General features: G+C 58.7%; 1 protein-coding gene across 2 annotated transcripts in view; it reads right to left on the bottom strand.

The window, feature by feature from the left end:
* PDE2A (phosphodiesterase 2A) overlaps positions 1 to 16428 on the bottom strand; it is a 92945-nt gene that overhangs the window by 52777 nt on the left and 23740 nt on the right. The window contains exons 1-2 of one of the 2 annotated variants that reach the window (XM_069471022.1): positions 11331 to 11523; positions 476 to 537 (exon numbers count right to left, since the gene is read on the bottom strand). In XM_069471022.1, coding sequence (XP_069327123.1) covers positions 476 to 537; positions 11331 to 11349 — 81 coding nt within the window. In that variant the 5' untranslated portion in view covers positions 11350 to 11523. Of the gene's footprint in view, positions 1 to 475; positions 538 to 11330; positions 11524 to 16428 lie in introns of those variants that run through there. The other variant, XM_069471021.1, reaches the window with a different exon arrangement.

The raw sequence follows: 16428 nt of genomic DNA, 5'->3' as shown, positions 1-16428 counted from the left end.
GCAGGAGAGTGACAAGTTCAGGCCTGTGTATTAGAAAGATCCTTCTGGCAGCCACGTGGAGGCTGAGGGCGACTGAAAGCAGGCAGCCGGTGAGCGCCCTGGGGAGAGATGGCAAGTCCTGGACTCAAGCAGGCAGCAGGAACTGAGAGGAGGAGAGGGACTCAGGGAACACTTAGGGCAGAGAATCAACAGGGATTGTTGGGTGAGGGTGGGGAGTATGAGGGCGGAGTCTGAAATGACTCCCAGGTGAGTTGGGAGGAGGAGGAACCCTCAGTGGGAGGGAACCCCAGGCTGGGTATGTAGAGGGTGAGGGGAAATGGTCTTGACATGGGGTGACCCTAGGCTGGAAGGGGTGGGGCTGGGATGCGACTCCAGCCTCCCAGTCCTCCCGGGGTGAAGGCACCGCTCAGACTGACCTTCAGCCTGCGCCCCCACCCCCCAAGCCCACCCGCATCTCCCTCCACTGAGCTCTCACCTCCAGTCGGTCGTCTCTACTCCCTGGGGGTTCGGGCTCCTTTGCAAGGGGGTCCTGGCTGGCTGCAGAGACAAGAAGGCCAGGGGCTGAGGCCTGCCAGGCCTTCTCCCCTTCTCCCCAGCCTGCCCCCCAACCCCCATCAGCCCCCAGCAAGCCCACGGGTGGCCTCCTCCTCCAGGGAGCCTTGCCTGACTACACCCTGCTCTCTCCCCAGAATCTCTCCTTGCTTGCCACGGGCACCTCTGGCTCTGCTACATGCTGGCTCTGTTCCTCAACTCTGGGAACAAAGCCATGTTCCTTCTCTCTGCCTAGGGCTCCTAAGGAATGGAAATGACCACATCTTTACCCGTTCTGATGCCCCTCCACTTCTGCTTCTCTCCAGGGAGCTCCACTACCCTCTCTGAGGCTCAGTCTCCCTATCTATAAAATGGGACCTGTGATGTCCACCTCACCCCGTCACCAGGCCTCCATGGCAAGTTGGGCCTTTACTCACAAACGACCACGGGGCTCCCCGCTCAGGGCTGCTGTGAATCCCAAATGAATGTGAGCACATGTGTGAGCCTCCACCCCCACCCTGGCACCCAGTCATCTGGGCTCAAGATTGGAACACCCAACCCGCATCCCACCAGCACCATTTCCACAGCTCTGTGAGTGCTGGCAGCGAAGACATTGCCACAGCAACCTGGAGACACACCAGGGACTCGCTCACTTGTCCTTGGGAAGCCCAGCGCCCGGGTGGCATTCAGAACCCCCAGCCTCTCTGAGAGGCACTGCCCAGGGCCGGCTGCCGGGCTCCTGCCCCTCCCCACCCCCACCCACAAGCCTCCCCCGGCATCGGACAGGCGGCGGGATATTCTGAGCCTGGCTTCGTTCCCGTCAGCTGCTGGCCGCCATGCCAGCCTGGCGCGGGTGCAGGGGCTGATTTGATTTGGCAGCTTTGGAATCGTGTGGTGGGGACCGGAGGGGGAGGGGGATGAGACACCCATCCCTGCTAGGAAATAAACAGCCTCAGGCGCTCAGCGAGCTGGGGGGAGGGCACAGTCTGGCACAGGGGCGCTTCAGGGTTCCCCACCTGGTTCCCCCTCTTCTCGCCCAGGCCCTGATGCTGCCCACGACTGCCGGAATCTCTGGCTCTCCTTGGGTTGACCGTAGGGGTGACAGGAGCTGCACCTGGTGTGTGGATGCTTGTGGATGCTTGTAGCGTGGCTGTGGCAGGGTGTCTGGTTGCCCACATGTCCCTGTGGCCGGTGGGATCTCCTCTCTTAGCTGTGCCTGCCGCTGGGACTGAGTGTCACCCAGGGCGACTGGGTGTGTGTGCAGGGCGATGGTCTACGTGTGGTCATCTCCCCCAGTGACCGTGGCCATGTGGCTGGGCCTCTGCAAGGGACTGACTGCAGCCCAGGGCGTGACGAGGTCACCCACGTGCCTGACGCTACTGCAGGGCCTGGTATGCATTGGCTCTGGCCTGTTCCTTCCCTCTGTGCGATGACCCCACTAACCTGGCCATATCCATGTCCGGCAGAGGAAATGACGAGGGCCGAGATAAGGGCCTGACCCCAAGGCCCGTCCCTTTTGTCCACAAAGACTGAGCTTTCTTTTCCACCCACAGCCAGATGGTCTACGCGCTGAGCCGCCCGGGGACAGCCCCCACCCCTTCCCGTGAGAGGAGGCAGCGCTGGTGTCAGTGGATTCTCTGCTCCCTGCTCGGGCCTCCCACCGCTCCTGGAGAGGCTCCTGCCCCTCCTCTCCACCGACTTCTGGTTCCCCTCCTGCCGATTTCAGGTGTGGGGAAAGTGACAGGATGCGGGGAGTCTCACCCAGGCATTCACAGCTGGGATTAGGCAATCCAGCCCCATCACAGTGTTTACCACCCTCCTCCCTCCCTCTGCTGCCAGAGAATCTGGACGCCCCAGGATGCTCCCGGGCGCCCCAGGAATCTGCAACAACCCAGCAATAAGCTGCTGGTGCCCTGAGGACCTGGACCGCACAGCCCCCAGCTAGGGAACTGCTGCTGGGGACCCAGGGGGTCTGATCCTCTGACCTCTGCACTGTGGGGTCGGACTGCTCCTAAGGGGCCCACAGGCCAGGGCTGTGCCCCAGACACCAGGCAGGGAGGTCAGGGTAGGGTGGAGCCTGCTTTGGGGAAGACGCAACCCCTCATCTGTCACCGCCTCCCCATTGTACCAGTAGCACGGATCCTCCAGGGACTGCAAGGCGCTCCCCACCCAGCCACAGGAAGCTGAGCACCTCCTGGAGACACTGAAGGAGGGGCCCAGGACTGAGGGGGAGACACAGCCCTGCCCTCAGGGTCACAGAAGAGGAACCGAGGCTCACAGAGCTCAGATGTCACCAAGGGGCCAGTGGGATGGAATCAGTCTGCAGAGGGCCTAAGGGGCTTCCTGAAAGAGGTGTGGGGGGCCTCACAGGAAGAGGAGGACGCCAGGTTCCAGGGTGGGCTCCTAACTGTGTGATCAGGTTTTCACTTGGGATTTGCGTATACTCATGATGTACTTGCATGTGTCTGCATGCCCATGTGCATGGGTGCACATCCCAGTCATGGAGGCCTGACTTCCGGTCTGTGTCCCAAGGGCAGTGTCTGTCCAAGGTAGGGGTCAGCCAGGCAGCGGGTATATAGAGAAGAAGAGAAGATGCGGGCTGGGGAGAGGAAGGGAGAGCAGCCAAGGGCAGTGCGCCCGTGCCCCAGGGGCGGAAGGAGCACAGTACTGAGTTCTGCCACAACCTACTGGGTAACTTCAGACAGGACCTTCCCATCTCTGAGCTGGTTTCCTCATCTGCAGAATAAGAGGGTTGCACCTGGTGATCTCCAAGGGCCCTTCCAAGTCTAACTGTCATTTGAGAGAGGCTTACACGCACCAGAGCCAGAGACGAGACTCAGGAATGGGGAGAGAGCCCGAGGGCAGATGGAGACAAGAGCAGGATGGGACAGCAGGAGGAAGGGGTGGCCCAGAGAAGAGAGAGAGCCCAGGGAGGCACACTGTGGGCCGGGCAATCCTTGGGTTGAGACAGGAGAGGGGAAGCAATGGAGCTTTGTGGAGGACAGGGAGCAGCTGTCACCACCCCCCTGCTTCGGGACTGAGGGAGAAGATGGAGCGGTGATGGACAAGGCTCCACCCTCTAACCTGAGTCACCTCGGCTCCTGCTCCTCAGGTGGCCCAGAAGGACATGGGAGGCTGCTGCAGTGGGAGCACCAGGACTGGGAATTCAGGCCCTGCCGTGCTGTGTGACCTGGTCCAGCTCTGATCTGTGAACTCACCGGTCTGGGGAAGCCCTCAGACTCATGCAGCTGTACTGGGCTTCTAAGGACCCAGCGGGATGGGCACTCTGGAAGGATGAAGTCCTCCCCTTGAGCTTAGACCCCTCCCCAACTCTGGCCTGGATGCAAGGCCTGGGCAGGACGCAAGAGGCAGCGAGATACTGGACCCCTGGGCTGGCCTTTTGCCAGGATGGGCTGTGGGCCTGTGACATAGGGGAGCACTTATCAGTACTGCCAGCCTATGCCTGGGACCTCCCTGCCTTGACCCCTTCCCACTGCTCCCTCGGCAGGAGCAGGGTCCTCCTCCTCAGCCTGTCCTCGGGTAGTGCTGATGGGACGCCGCTGGCTGCTCTGGCCTCTGCCCTTGTCTGAGCCCTTTGTACTTGGGGCCCTCGCAGGCAGGGGTTCGTGCGTTTCCATGTCTGTGTCCAGGAAGTGCTCATGTCCTGTTTTCCCCCTCAGGCTGTGCTGTCAGGGAAGGGGCGGGGGTGAGCAGGCCTGTCCTTCCTCCACTGTGGCCATTTCTGCCCAGAGACTTTGGGGGCTGGGAGTACTGGGTACTCACCCCTCTCTCTGCCACAGTCTGAAACAGGGGAGGAATGGGGGCAGGGTTGACGGGAATGACCCCCTTGCCCTGCAAGCTCAGGGAGTGCAGATCCCTCACACACACCCCCCACTTCTGCTGTGGCGGGAGAGACAGCCTGTGTGACCCGGGCTGAAAGGGTCTCCGTTCTCCTCCAGTGCCAGCCCAGCCCCTCCTCCCCTCCCTCACTGGGTGGGGGCAGCGCCCACCATCCCAAGCTATCTGTCTCCATTGCATCTTGTTATGTTTTTAATAACTGAACATTGACATTAACAAGGCAGGTGGTTGCAGCTCTTCCCAGCAGCCCCATTTAGAATCATTGAATCATCAAGTCATCAAATCCTAGAATCCTGGATTCACAGAATGTCCGTATCTTAAGCTCCTGGAGCCTCAGCATCTTAAAGTCACAGAATGTCGCCATCATACAACCCCGCGTCCACACAGCCCTGGCTGGGAGCTGAGAGTCGCTAGAATTGCCCCAGTCAGAGCCCCACAAACTGACAATTCCAGATTCTCAAAGTCATACACCCCTAGAGCTAGAGCTTATATATCCCTTGGAGATACTGACCCCCAACTTCCTCCTTTTACAGGTGAGGAAATGCAGCCCAGAAAATGGGCTTGTGCACGATTACTGGGGAGCAGGGAGCCAAGTAATGCCCCACCGGAGATTGCAAGACTGGACCTCCACGTTCCCGTGCTCTGGGAAACAGCGTAACTTTTAAATGCTGAAATACCAGTATTTATGTTGGGGGGAGGCTGCTCCTCCTCACTCTCACTCCCAGCTCTCCTCGACTCTTCCTGACTCCCCCACCGTCCCCCTCCCTGAGCCCACACCACACGGTCTCAGCCCCTGTCACTCTCAGCTCCTGCAACTCTCTTGCCCTTCCTGTCTCCCCTTGTAACCCCCACATAGAGGCAACCATGGATCGGGGTGCACAGGGCCAAGTCCCTCAGGGTGGGGGACAAGAAAAGCAAAATGCCTGCCCCAGAGGCCACCGGCATAGGGCAGGATCCCTAGAGGAGGGACCCTGGCGGCTCCTCTCTAGGGAGCAGCACGGGGAGGTCCTGGAACCCCGGGGCGCAGCCACATCTGAGCAGCTTCCAGGGAGCTGGATCCGAAATTGACGGAAGCAGCTGACGCCTACAATTTACATTAGAACAATCACGTATGTTCAGCATTTTCATAAATTTACATTTTTACTCGTTTTGGAATGTGCTCAGACATTTTTTGATTTGGATTTTATTAAGTATTACATTTCACAGACTGTTTTAATTATTGAATTCTGAACACTCGTTGCCAGGGTAGATTCCGAGTTCCCCCAAGTTACAGGTGAGGCTGCAGCAGCCCTGAGTAGGGTTCAGGTCTCCGGTTAGCCTCAAAGCGCGTGACCTCCTAGGACACCTGAGACCACTGGGTCCTTAGGGGGCCCCGACACAGGCCCAGGCATCTTCCCTCCTGGGCCTCTCAGAGCCTGCATGACACCCACCCAGACGCTGGCAGGGCTGCATTCTCCCTCTCCCTTCACCTCTGCAGCTGGCTGGCTCCCTGCTCCATCCTTCAGACACTTTCCTGTCCAGGCCCCATCACCCCCTGCCTGGACCACACCAGCCTCCACCTCAGTCTCCACCCGGTGGCCCAGGGAGCTTCCTAACACACAGGTCTGATCGGTCACATCCCTCCTCTCAAGGCTTCCCCCAGTGCCAGGTTCCCTCTGGAAAAAGTCCATGGCTTACAAGTCCTGCCAGTCTGGCCCAGCTGGCTTCGGCAGCCCCGCCCCTTGTCTTCGGCCACTCCCTCCCATCCCAGACTCGGCCCAGGGTCCAGCCCCGTGGAGGGGGCCAGCCGCTGGCTCTCCTCCCTCTCTGCACCAGCAAGCCGTCACAGTTGCCATCCCTCCCCTGTCCAGAGCTGCCTCCTGGCTCAGCCCTCAGCCCTCAGATCTGTTTCCTCCTGGAAGCTCCCCAGCCTGCCCCTCCCCTCCCACTCTGGGCTGAATTAGGGGCCCCTGCTCTTTTCCACGTGGCCCCTGAGTTTATCCCCCTCATTCCCTCCCCACACACTCTACCAGCATCCCAATCCTCTGCCTGCCTCAGCCCTGGTGCCTAGGTCAGTGCTCCCTGCCACGGGGCTGATGCAGTGTCCTTCAGACTTGGGGAACGTTCAGGGAACTTGAAGGCCTGCATCCTGCTCATCTCTACCCATCCTCTCTGTTGAGCACCTAGTAGATGCTCACTAATGTCCACCTACAAAGGCTTGACAGTATGCATGTGTGGCTTGGACAGGAAGGGCAAGGGTGCTTGGAGGAGGTGAGAATCCCTGGGCTGGGCTGGGGGCTTCCTGGAGGTGGCATCTGGGAGGATCCTCCACATGTCAGTCCTAAGGCAACAGCTGGAGACAAGCTGCAGGAGGCGCCCAGGCCAACCCTAGGGCCACCAGAGCAAACCATCAGAGTGGGACCAGGGTCTGCAGTGAGAGAGACTCAGTGCCCCAGGCCCAGGCCTCTGGAGGGGCTGGCTATGCATTCAGGGAAGACTTCCTGGAGGAGGGGCTGCTTCTGGCTGCTTTGGGGCAAGGAGGAAGGTAGAGCTGAAAAAGTGGTGAGGGACAGGGATGTGAAAAAGGAAACTCTGTCCCTTCTTGTCATTTACCCTTGGGAGGTCAAGGTCAAGAAGGTGGGTGGGTGGGCAGGAGGAGCAAGGAAGGCTGAGGCAGAGTGGAGGTAACATTGGTGCCGACACCATGGTCAGGGCGGGTATGGATGGCTGGGGCTGGCAGGGAGCAGGTCCCCAGCTGTGGCTGGGAAACATTTCCTGTCTCCTTGCCAGGGGGGTCATTAATAATCGTTTACCCGCCGCAGGCAGCACGGAGGCCAGCCAGGGAGCAGCATGGTGCTGGGGCCAGAGCCCAGCCTGGTGGCCAGAAGAGCTGTATTCTGGTACCAGTCCTGCCACCTCGTTGTGAGACCTGGACCAGCCACCTGATCTCTCTTGGTCTCTGGGAGTGCCAGTAAAAGGACAATCTGATGAGGATGCTGCCTTGAGTCCCCTCCCCGCTCTGGGCCTCAGGTTCACTAGTTGGCAGCTGGGTTGCCAGCCCTGCAGGGCGGTTATGGACAACTGATGCTAGATATGAGCATCTGGATTAGCCAAGCCAAGCTCAGGATGCATGAGATGGGGAGAGGGAAGGCCCAGACACAGCCTCTGCGGGGCTCATGTCTGGCAGGAGCCAGCCCCAGCACCATGGGGTGCACACACCGGGCCTCACAGGACCAGGCGCACCAGGTGGAGGAAAACCCAGAAGGGAGGGCCAGCTGCCCAGGACCAGGGGACTGACTGTGGCTGTTCCCTAAAGCCAATTTGGTCACCACTATGACCCCAGGACTTAAAACTGTGCCTGCCTGGTACACAGCAGGTGCTCAATAAATACTTTTAGACAAGTGAATGAGTTAATCTGTTGAATGAGACATTTGTGGAAAGGACCTTGGAATTTGGAAAGAACTGCCTAAAAGATGATGATGACGACAATGACAATAATTCTGGCCAAAGACAATGGGATGGAGAAAGGTGACATGGACGCTTGAGGAGGCTGGAGGCCCAGGGATGGCCGTGCAAAGCCAGGTAGTATCGCTTGGGGAGGAGCCAGCTGCCTTCGAGATCCCTTTTGCCAGTTGGGTCAGAATGTTCCTCAGCCTCAGAACATATTTCTCTGCCCACCCCGAGACCCCTTTCAAGGCCCAGCTCAAGCCCATTCGTATCAGAGAACCTTCTGGCACATGATATTGAAGCATCAACCCCAGCCCCTCCCCCAGACTGACGCTGATTGTCTCGGTGTCTTCCAATCTTTAAGGAGTCCTGGACTTTCGTCTTCTCCAGTAACTGTCCAGAGCCTTTCCGGCAAGGTAGCTTTCTCTGGAGGGTATGACCGGCTCCTCCGACTGACTGCATCTCCCCCATCACGCCAGAGGGTTCCCCCAAAGTCCGACCAGATCTCCCCTTTCAGAAAGGGTCTCTGTGAGGACAGGACTATTTCTCCCCTATCAGATGTGGGATCAACAAAAATGGAGAGAGATTGAGATCTTCCAGGTTGTCTCCCAGCCCAGGGGTCCTCCGTGGGGCTGCGGCCACAGAGAGAAGGGAAGAGGAGAAGTGTGTCTGGAGAAGGGGTGCTTGGTTGCCCAGCACCCCCAAGGTGACATGAGCCATAGGCCACGATGGACTAAGACCGCACTGTTGGCAAACTCGCCCAACTCCACTCCCAGCCCACGCTGCTCTTGCACCAAGGGGCACCACTGGAGCTGCCACCAGGCCTCACTGCCTGCCCCCGGCCCTCCCCTCCCCTCGGCAGAGCACTGTGAGGTGGTGCTAGCACAGCGACCTTGCCCACACGTGCATCCTCTCTCCGCCCCTCCAAACCCCGGCCCCAAACACCACCAGTCAGGCTAAGAGGAAAAGAACAAAGGTTCCCCGACCGCGACATCGCCTGCCGCCTGCCTGTCCAGCGCCTGCTCAGCCGGAAACCCAAAACAAAGGCCCTGGTCAAAGCGAGGAGGATGAAGGGCAAAGGGTAGGGGCAGCCTGGGCTGGGGGGCATGCAAGAACGTCACAGGGCATCTCTGGGGACCTAACTGGGAGGGGAGCAAAGACAGGACAGCAGCCAAGCCCGCCCTGCACACACACGTCACTCCACAAACATTTATGGGCACCTGCTATGTTCCTCACAGCCCAAACATTACAGACCTCATTCCTCCCGCCACGCACCTTCCGCACACACTTCCTTACCTGCCACGGCAAGTTCTACAGCCCTCAACACCCCACCCCAGCCCCTAGCTCACTGGACACCCCTCACTCCCTCCTCACCACACACGCAAACAGCTCACAGGAAGAAAAGATCACATAGTCCAGACCTCACACCAAAAAGTCACATAGCTCACACACCCACACTTCACACCACACTCACACCCAATCTCCCACCATGCACCTCACGCACCTCTCCCTCACCTCCCAACCACAGACATATGCATCCCATCAAATTCAACACACATACCACCCAGGCTCAGAGACACATTCGGACACACCCTGCATAGGTAATGTGCACACCTAATGTCACACGTTTGTGGGCACACACAGCCCCTCAGCATAGACAGCCCTGCTGGCACACTGCCTCCTTCCACCCCAACCCTACACGTACACACACACACACACACACACACACGCTTGGTTAACTGGCTCCTGGCCCAGGACCCCTTGGCCTGGGCTGTACCCTTTCCTGGCCAGAGTTGCGGAAACAGCCACCACGCAGATACATGACACCCAAACACCAACACACAGGTTCTAATATATATATTCCCCAAGCAAACCCAGAGTGTGCCACAGTGGCTCTAAGCCAGTCACCTCGGCTGAGAACACCCCCCCCACCCCCGCCAACTCCTCTCTGACAAGACATCCAGTGGAACCCATCAGGCCCCCACAGTGGCCCTTCCTGGCTATACATGACCACATATACAGCCCCCATGTAAGCTGCCCCCACAACTCCACCCTACAATGACAGACATCCAAACACACACACACAAGTTCCCTACACACACAGCAGTCACACACCCAGCTAGCACTCCACACCCACAACGCCGCCTCCCTTGCTGCATACAGCATGCAACCTTCCCCATCATCTTCCCACACATGATCCCCCTCATGAGGACGCAATCAGACTTGATACAACACACATGATCACACACAAGGCACACCCAACACATGCAACCCAGCCCACACTACACACACGGGGAAACACTCACACAGACACAGGCATCCCAGACTCACCCCACTACGGGTGACTGGCAGCGGGTTGCAGGCTACTCCTCTCTCCCATCCCAAGCCCAGCTGCCCCTGTCAAGACCAGGGCAGCGGGGACGGGGGCTTTATAAGTTACAAACACCAGCGCCCCACCATGGCATCCCCACCGGCCTCAGATCCCTGGGCACCACTCGGGGGCAGCACGCTCCATGTTCAGGCCTTTCCACCTGAGCTCACAGCACACCGTGCCTCAGAACAGGGGACGCTGGCCCCGCACTCTGAGCCTGCCCCCTCCTCATCCCAAAGCAGAGGCAGATTAAGGAGAAGGGATGACCACAGAGAGAGACCTCAGAACAAAGACAGAGACCCAGAGAAGTTGGGGAGAGAGACAGATAGACCAAGAGAGGTGGGCACACAGGGCAAGAGACCACAGGAGAGAGAAGCCGAAGGGCAGAGAGAGCCCGGGGAGACTTGGAGAGAACCCAGGGGAGAAACCCAAGGAATGCAGTGGGACCAGCACACCTGGAGAGAAAAGAGAGGGAGGGGGAGACCAGAAGGAAAAGAACAGGGGACCGCAAATACAAGAGGGAGGAAAGGAATGGGGTGGGGGGTCCCGTAGATCAGGCAAGAGAAGCCCCGATGGAAAGAGGGCTTTGGACCCTGGGCGGTCCCAGCTGACTGAAGTCTAGATGTTTGAGTAGGCATCTGGGTGGGTGCATGGTTGAGTCTGTGATGTGGAGCTTCAGGGGCGTAGGGTGAGGCCCCAGCTCTGAAGTGGGGTCCCAGCAGAGAGCTGGGGGTTCAGGTGCTCTGAGTGTGCTAGAATCCCATATGTACAGCGAACGTTCAGAGGATTGGGCAGGGGTCCTCCACTTATCTGGGGCTGAGGCTTAGGCAGAGCTCTCAAGAGTGGACTGGGGTCCCACTGTAGATTGGGAGTTCAGTGCTTGGGGTGGACTCCCGTCCCGGATCCGAATGGGGTTCAGAGTCCGAGCTGGCGTTTGGACTGTGAGCTGGGGCTTCAAGGGCTCCGAGTCTGAGCCGCAGTCCCAGCACCGGATTCAGAAGTAGGGGAGGGTTCCTTGCCTCGGGTTCAGAGGGTTCGGGCCCGGGTGGACCACGGAGCCGGAGACCGCATGCTCCGCGGAGGACCCGGCCCGGCACTCGCCGGACACCCCGTTCCCCTTGTGCCCAGAGCGGGGCCCCCCTACCTGCAGGCTGTCGGCGCATGGCTGCGGCGGCGGCGGCGGCGGCTCGTCCGGCTTGAGGAAGACCTGCTGGCCCCGCCTAAGGAATTGGACAACAGCGATGAGGATGTGGTGCAGCACCAGGACCATGCTCGCAGCCGCCCGCCCGCCCGCCGGCCCGGCCGCTGCGCTCGGTCAGCGCGTCCGCGACAGCTTCGCCGGGTCCCCGGGAGCGTCCGCCCCGGCCCCGCCCCGGCCCGCCCCCGGCCCGCCCCCAGGCCGCCCGGCCCCGCCCACCTCCCGCTGCGGCGGACGGCACCTCTCGGCCCGTCGGATCTCGGACCCCACCGGAGCCCCCCTCGGCTCTCGCCTCCCCTCTCGCCCCGCTCCCTAGATTCCCTGCATTCCTCCAGCTGTCTGCTATTAGGATCCCCGCCAGGTAGCCGGCTCTCAGCCTCCGCTCCCCCCCCCCCGTGCCCCGCCGCCCTCCTCTCGGATCTCGGAGCCCCCACCCTGTCTGATCGCGTCCTCTCCCCCCACCACCACTTTGAGTCCCGGAGCTCGGCCAGAGCCGCGGGCAAGAGACCAGCGCTTTGGGGGGCGGGGGCGTGAGAAGATAGGGGACGGGGCGCGGGCACTACAGGAACTCTGGGCTTGCTACTCTCCCTCACCCCTGGAGGAAAAGGAAGTCAGGGAGAATTTCAGAGGTCGCTCCGACACGGACAGGCCCTGGAGCAGTAGCAAATCAGCCAGGGAGACACGTGCGCGCAGACACAGGAGCGCACACGCGGACAGGCGCACCACTCCGGAGTGGGGGCAGGGGCACTGGGCACCCAGCACTGGGCACCCAGCACTGGGCAAGCAGGTCTGCGACGGAGTCCCCGGAGGCCGGAGAGGACGCAGGCCCCAGGGCCACACAGTCCGCGGTTCCGCGGTGGGACTCGCACGCCCGGAGCGCATTTCTCCGCAGAGCGGCCTCTGGGTTCAGGCGCCTGCTGCAGCCGTGACGCTCCTGCGCCCCCTGCTGTCGCATCGCGGTGGCGCAGCCAGGCCTCAGTTGCCATCTGCTTGGCGGGGGGGGGGGGGGGGGGGTCATTGGGGTCAGCTCCCCGCCTGGACTGACCCGGTTCTTAGCCTCTGCTTGGCATGAGAGCGGCTGGGGAGGTGGAACGTGTCTGGATCGAGGGTGCGCTTGAGCCTCGCTCGGCCTATGCCAGCCACTTGCTACATGACCTTGGTCACATCCCCTCCCCTGTTCTCTGTGCCTCACTTTTCCCATCTCCCTCACAGGACTGCCAAGAATACCAAAGCCAGGAATGGTGTTAAGGCAGAGTCCCCTGACAGCCCTCACTGTGGTCTGACCTGAATCTTTCCCACTGCACTGCCCACCCCGCTCTCTGCACCTGCCCACCCAACTCTTGCAGGGTGAGTCAGTGAAGCCCCAGCCTCCTAGCCTCCCCACCTCACTTGGGTGATTCATCAGGGCCCTTTCTCCCTGGGGAGTGATTTTCTCAATGTTGAGTCACTGAGGCCAGTCCTGGACACAGTCCAGGCACCTGGCACACAGACTTGGCAGAGTCCTGGCCATCCCACCCGCTCAGGGGGTGGCTCTCCATGCTACAATTTCTCCCACCTTTCTTTCTGAAGATCAGCTCTGGACATGCTTCCTCCCCTGCTCAAACTCCTTCAGTGGCTCCCTACTACCAGCACAATAAAGCCTGAACCCTCGGCCTGACATGCCAGACCCTGTAAACTGAACCCTGACTTGTTTATCGAGCTTTGACTCCCTCTCCCCACCATTCCTTAAATTTATGTCTTGCTCTACTCAAATCAGGGACTGACTCATTCTCACCTCCAGGCCTTTGCGCGTACCACCCCTCCCCCAGTGCCCTCCCAAATCCTTTCAGCCTGCTTATCATTCAGGGGCCAAAATGCTGATGTCTGGAACCCCTGTCCCAGATATTCTTAAATGTTCCCAGGTGATTCTAATTTGCTTCCCAGTCTGAGAACCCCGGATTAGGTGTACATTCTGCCTGGCTCGCCTCTGGAGGCGAGGGTCAGGGCTGGCCCCCAAGGGCTAAGTGTGTATATCTGGGACTGGGAGGCTTTAACATTTATTGAGCACGTACTATATGCCTCACATTTCATCTTCTCAACATTATACAGTAGGATCTATTGTTAGCCACATTTGACAGATTAAGGAAAACTGAAGCACAGAGAGACTAAGTAACTTGCCCACAGTCACACAGCTAGTAGTAAATAGCAGAGCCGAAATTCAAACCCAGGCCATCTGGCTCCTGTCTGTGCCTTAAATTCATTCCCTGCTTCTTGAGCAAAGGCAGGTAAGAAAAACAGATTTTCCCAGCTCTTCTTTTGTCCCCAACAGTGCGGTGGCTGAGGATCCTACTATCGCAGTCCCTGCGCCCTCTCCCCATTTCTAACACCAGAAAGCCTACCCCTGCTCCAGCTGTCCTCCCAGCTCCAGCTCAGGAATGCCTGACCCACCCCCTCTAGACACCTCCTTTTCTCTCCCCACCTCAGGGACCACTTGGCCTGTGCCTAGTGGCCCAGCTGTCCCAGACTGGGTATTTCAGGAAAAGGTGACTCAGCTGATAGCCTACCCGACCTCAGGCCCTGTCCAGGGATCAGCCCTGCCTTGTTCCTAATAATAGTGATGCCTCCCATTGGTGGGGCCTTGTGCTTACAAAGTTCTTCCTCACCCAGGCCCCATCCAACAGCCTCAGGAAGCACTGCGTTAGCCCCATTTGACAAATAAGGAAACTGAGGTTCAGAGAGATGTAGACATTTACCCAGGATTGCCCAGCTGGCTAGTACAGGAGCATGGACCCAGACCAATTGACCCCAAACTCAGTGCTCTTTCCGTAAGGATGAACATCTACTGTGTAGCCCAGGCCCACTAGGGCAGGTTCACTTGACCATGCCACCCCCCTGCACACGGTCTGCACTGGGCTCCCCGTGGCCCCCAAGGCAACATCCAAAATTTTAGCGCGGTATGCAGATGACTTTTTCCTACTTCTCCTACCGCTTCCTACCATCAGCCATGCCTGACTCCCCTGCACCCTGAACTTCTGGCTTTCTTTCCACTTCCTTGCCTTTGCTCAACCTGTTCCCCTCCCACTTTCAATGCCCTTCCAAAGGCATAGCCGCCTGTCAATGTCGTGCCTTTGTTTGTTAATTCATTCATGCCACAAACATTTACTGAGAATTTACTGCGTGCTCTATATTGAAGATAAAGAAATAAAAAAGTCAGATTTTCAAGATACATACGGGAAGAAAACTCCCATCCAATAAGAAGTTGCTCCCACCAAGATTTCCCCAGTCTACACTGCCCTCTCTTCTTCTCACTTCTTTCTAGCCCTTCCTCAAGGGCAGGGACTGTCAGATCTTTTCCTGGGTCCCCGTGGTCCAGCTCAGGCTGGGAACACTGTGGTGCCCAGTGAGCTCTGGTGAAGTAGAAGGAGGGTTTCCCTCTTGCCATCCTTCCGTCTCCCACACTTGGTACTGGCAGACCCTTCTTAGGCCCTAAATCTGTTCCCATCCCCCATGACCATGTGTCCTGCTTCCATGAGCCTGTCTGGCACCTGACATGCATCTATCCTGCTGCTGCTGACTGTGGTCAGACCCCCAGAAGCCCAGGGTTCAAACCCAAGCCCTTCCCTGACAGCTGGATGACTTTAGGCAAGGCTCCGACACCCTGTGGCCTCAGACTTCTCAGCAGCTACGAAGGTGGGCCTGGTTCTCTTTGAGTACTCCGGCAGCTGTGGTGAAGGGAGGCAGGATCCAGGCAGGCCTGGCTGGGCGTGACAGGCCCAAGGACTATGAGCAAGGACCAGATCCCAATATGGGAGGCTCCTCAGGAGAGAGTGTGTATGACTCGGTCTCTCCATGACCTGGAGTAGAGCCTATGGACGAAAATAGGGCCCCACTTCCAAGATCTCTGCAAATGGACAATCCAGGAAACTTCCTGGAGGAAACCGACATCTCTGTGGGTTAACCCTGTCCTCACCACTTCAGCCCTGGGGTGGGCATGGGTGTGCACCTGGGCAGGGGTGAGCCACCCTTAGGCAGCTCTGTGTGTGATGTGCATGCGTGCAAGCTGCACCCGGGTGTGTGAATGTGATGTGTGTGAAGACGGGAGAGGGTGTGAACAAATGTCTGTAAGTTTGTATCATTGTGAGGGTGTGTGATACTTCCATGGTATAGCTGAACTTGTGTGTGCACACAGATATGTATGTGTAGCTAGAGAAGTGGGCACATGCGTGTGTGCATGCCAACAGGTATGTGTCTGTGTGCAGGTGCAAGAGTACATGCAGGTATGCGTGTGCAGTCCTGTGTATGCACAAGTGTCCAGGTGTAGCATGTATATGCGTTCACGTGTGTGTGTGTGTGTGTGCTCAACTTCACACCTGACCACTAGTCCAGGTCCAGCTCTGTGTCCACTGGCTGTGGCTCCAGATGTGGGGTGGTCCTCACAGAGAGAGGATCTGACCACAGGCAGGTGCTGGGGACAATATAGATTTCAGCTCTGGGTGTTCAGGACCTGCTCCCAGCAGCTCTGAGTCAGGAAGGGCACAGGCTGAGTAAACTCAGGCTCAGGGGATGAGGTGACATGGGGTGGGTCAGCCACAGGTCCCATCTGTTTCCATATTATTTGCATACATACTTGTCTTCTCTGCAGCAGATGGTGGCCCTGTGACCCTCCTGGGGGAAGGGAACCCATAGGATTCTCGTCCAGGACCAGTCCAGGACCTGCTGGCTGGCACGGGAGCTAAGGTCCAGGAGACCTGAGCCATGACACACCTTGGGCCTTAGCATCTGCTCCCCAGCACCCACAGACCCCGGCCTCCCTCTACACGGGCTGCCGGGCCACACACAATCATACACACACATCCCCGACCCACAGAGTCTCTCCACAGATACACACACACTCCCGTCACCCCTCCAGACACACACACACACACACGTCCTCAAACACACACTGCCCTGGCTCCTGCACATGCTGAGTGCCTCCTTCCCCCCGGTGCCCACACTTGCCAGAGAACCCTTTTTTTTTTTTTTTTTTTGAGACAGAGTCTCACTCTGTTGCCCAGGCTAGAGTGAG

This window comes from Eulemur rufifrons, chromosome 6 (assembly GCF_041146395.1).
Source record: "Eulemur rufifrons isolate Redbay chromosome 6, OSU_ERuf_1, whole genome shotgun sequence".
NCBI lineage: Eukaryota > Metazoa > Chordata > Mammalia > Primates > Lemuridae > Eulemur > Eulemur rufifrons.
The sequence above is the reverse complement of the archived record's forward strand: the minus strand, read 5'-3'. Positions and strand labels throughout refer to the sequence as shown.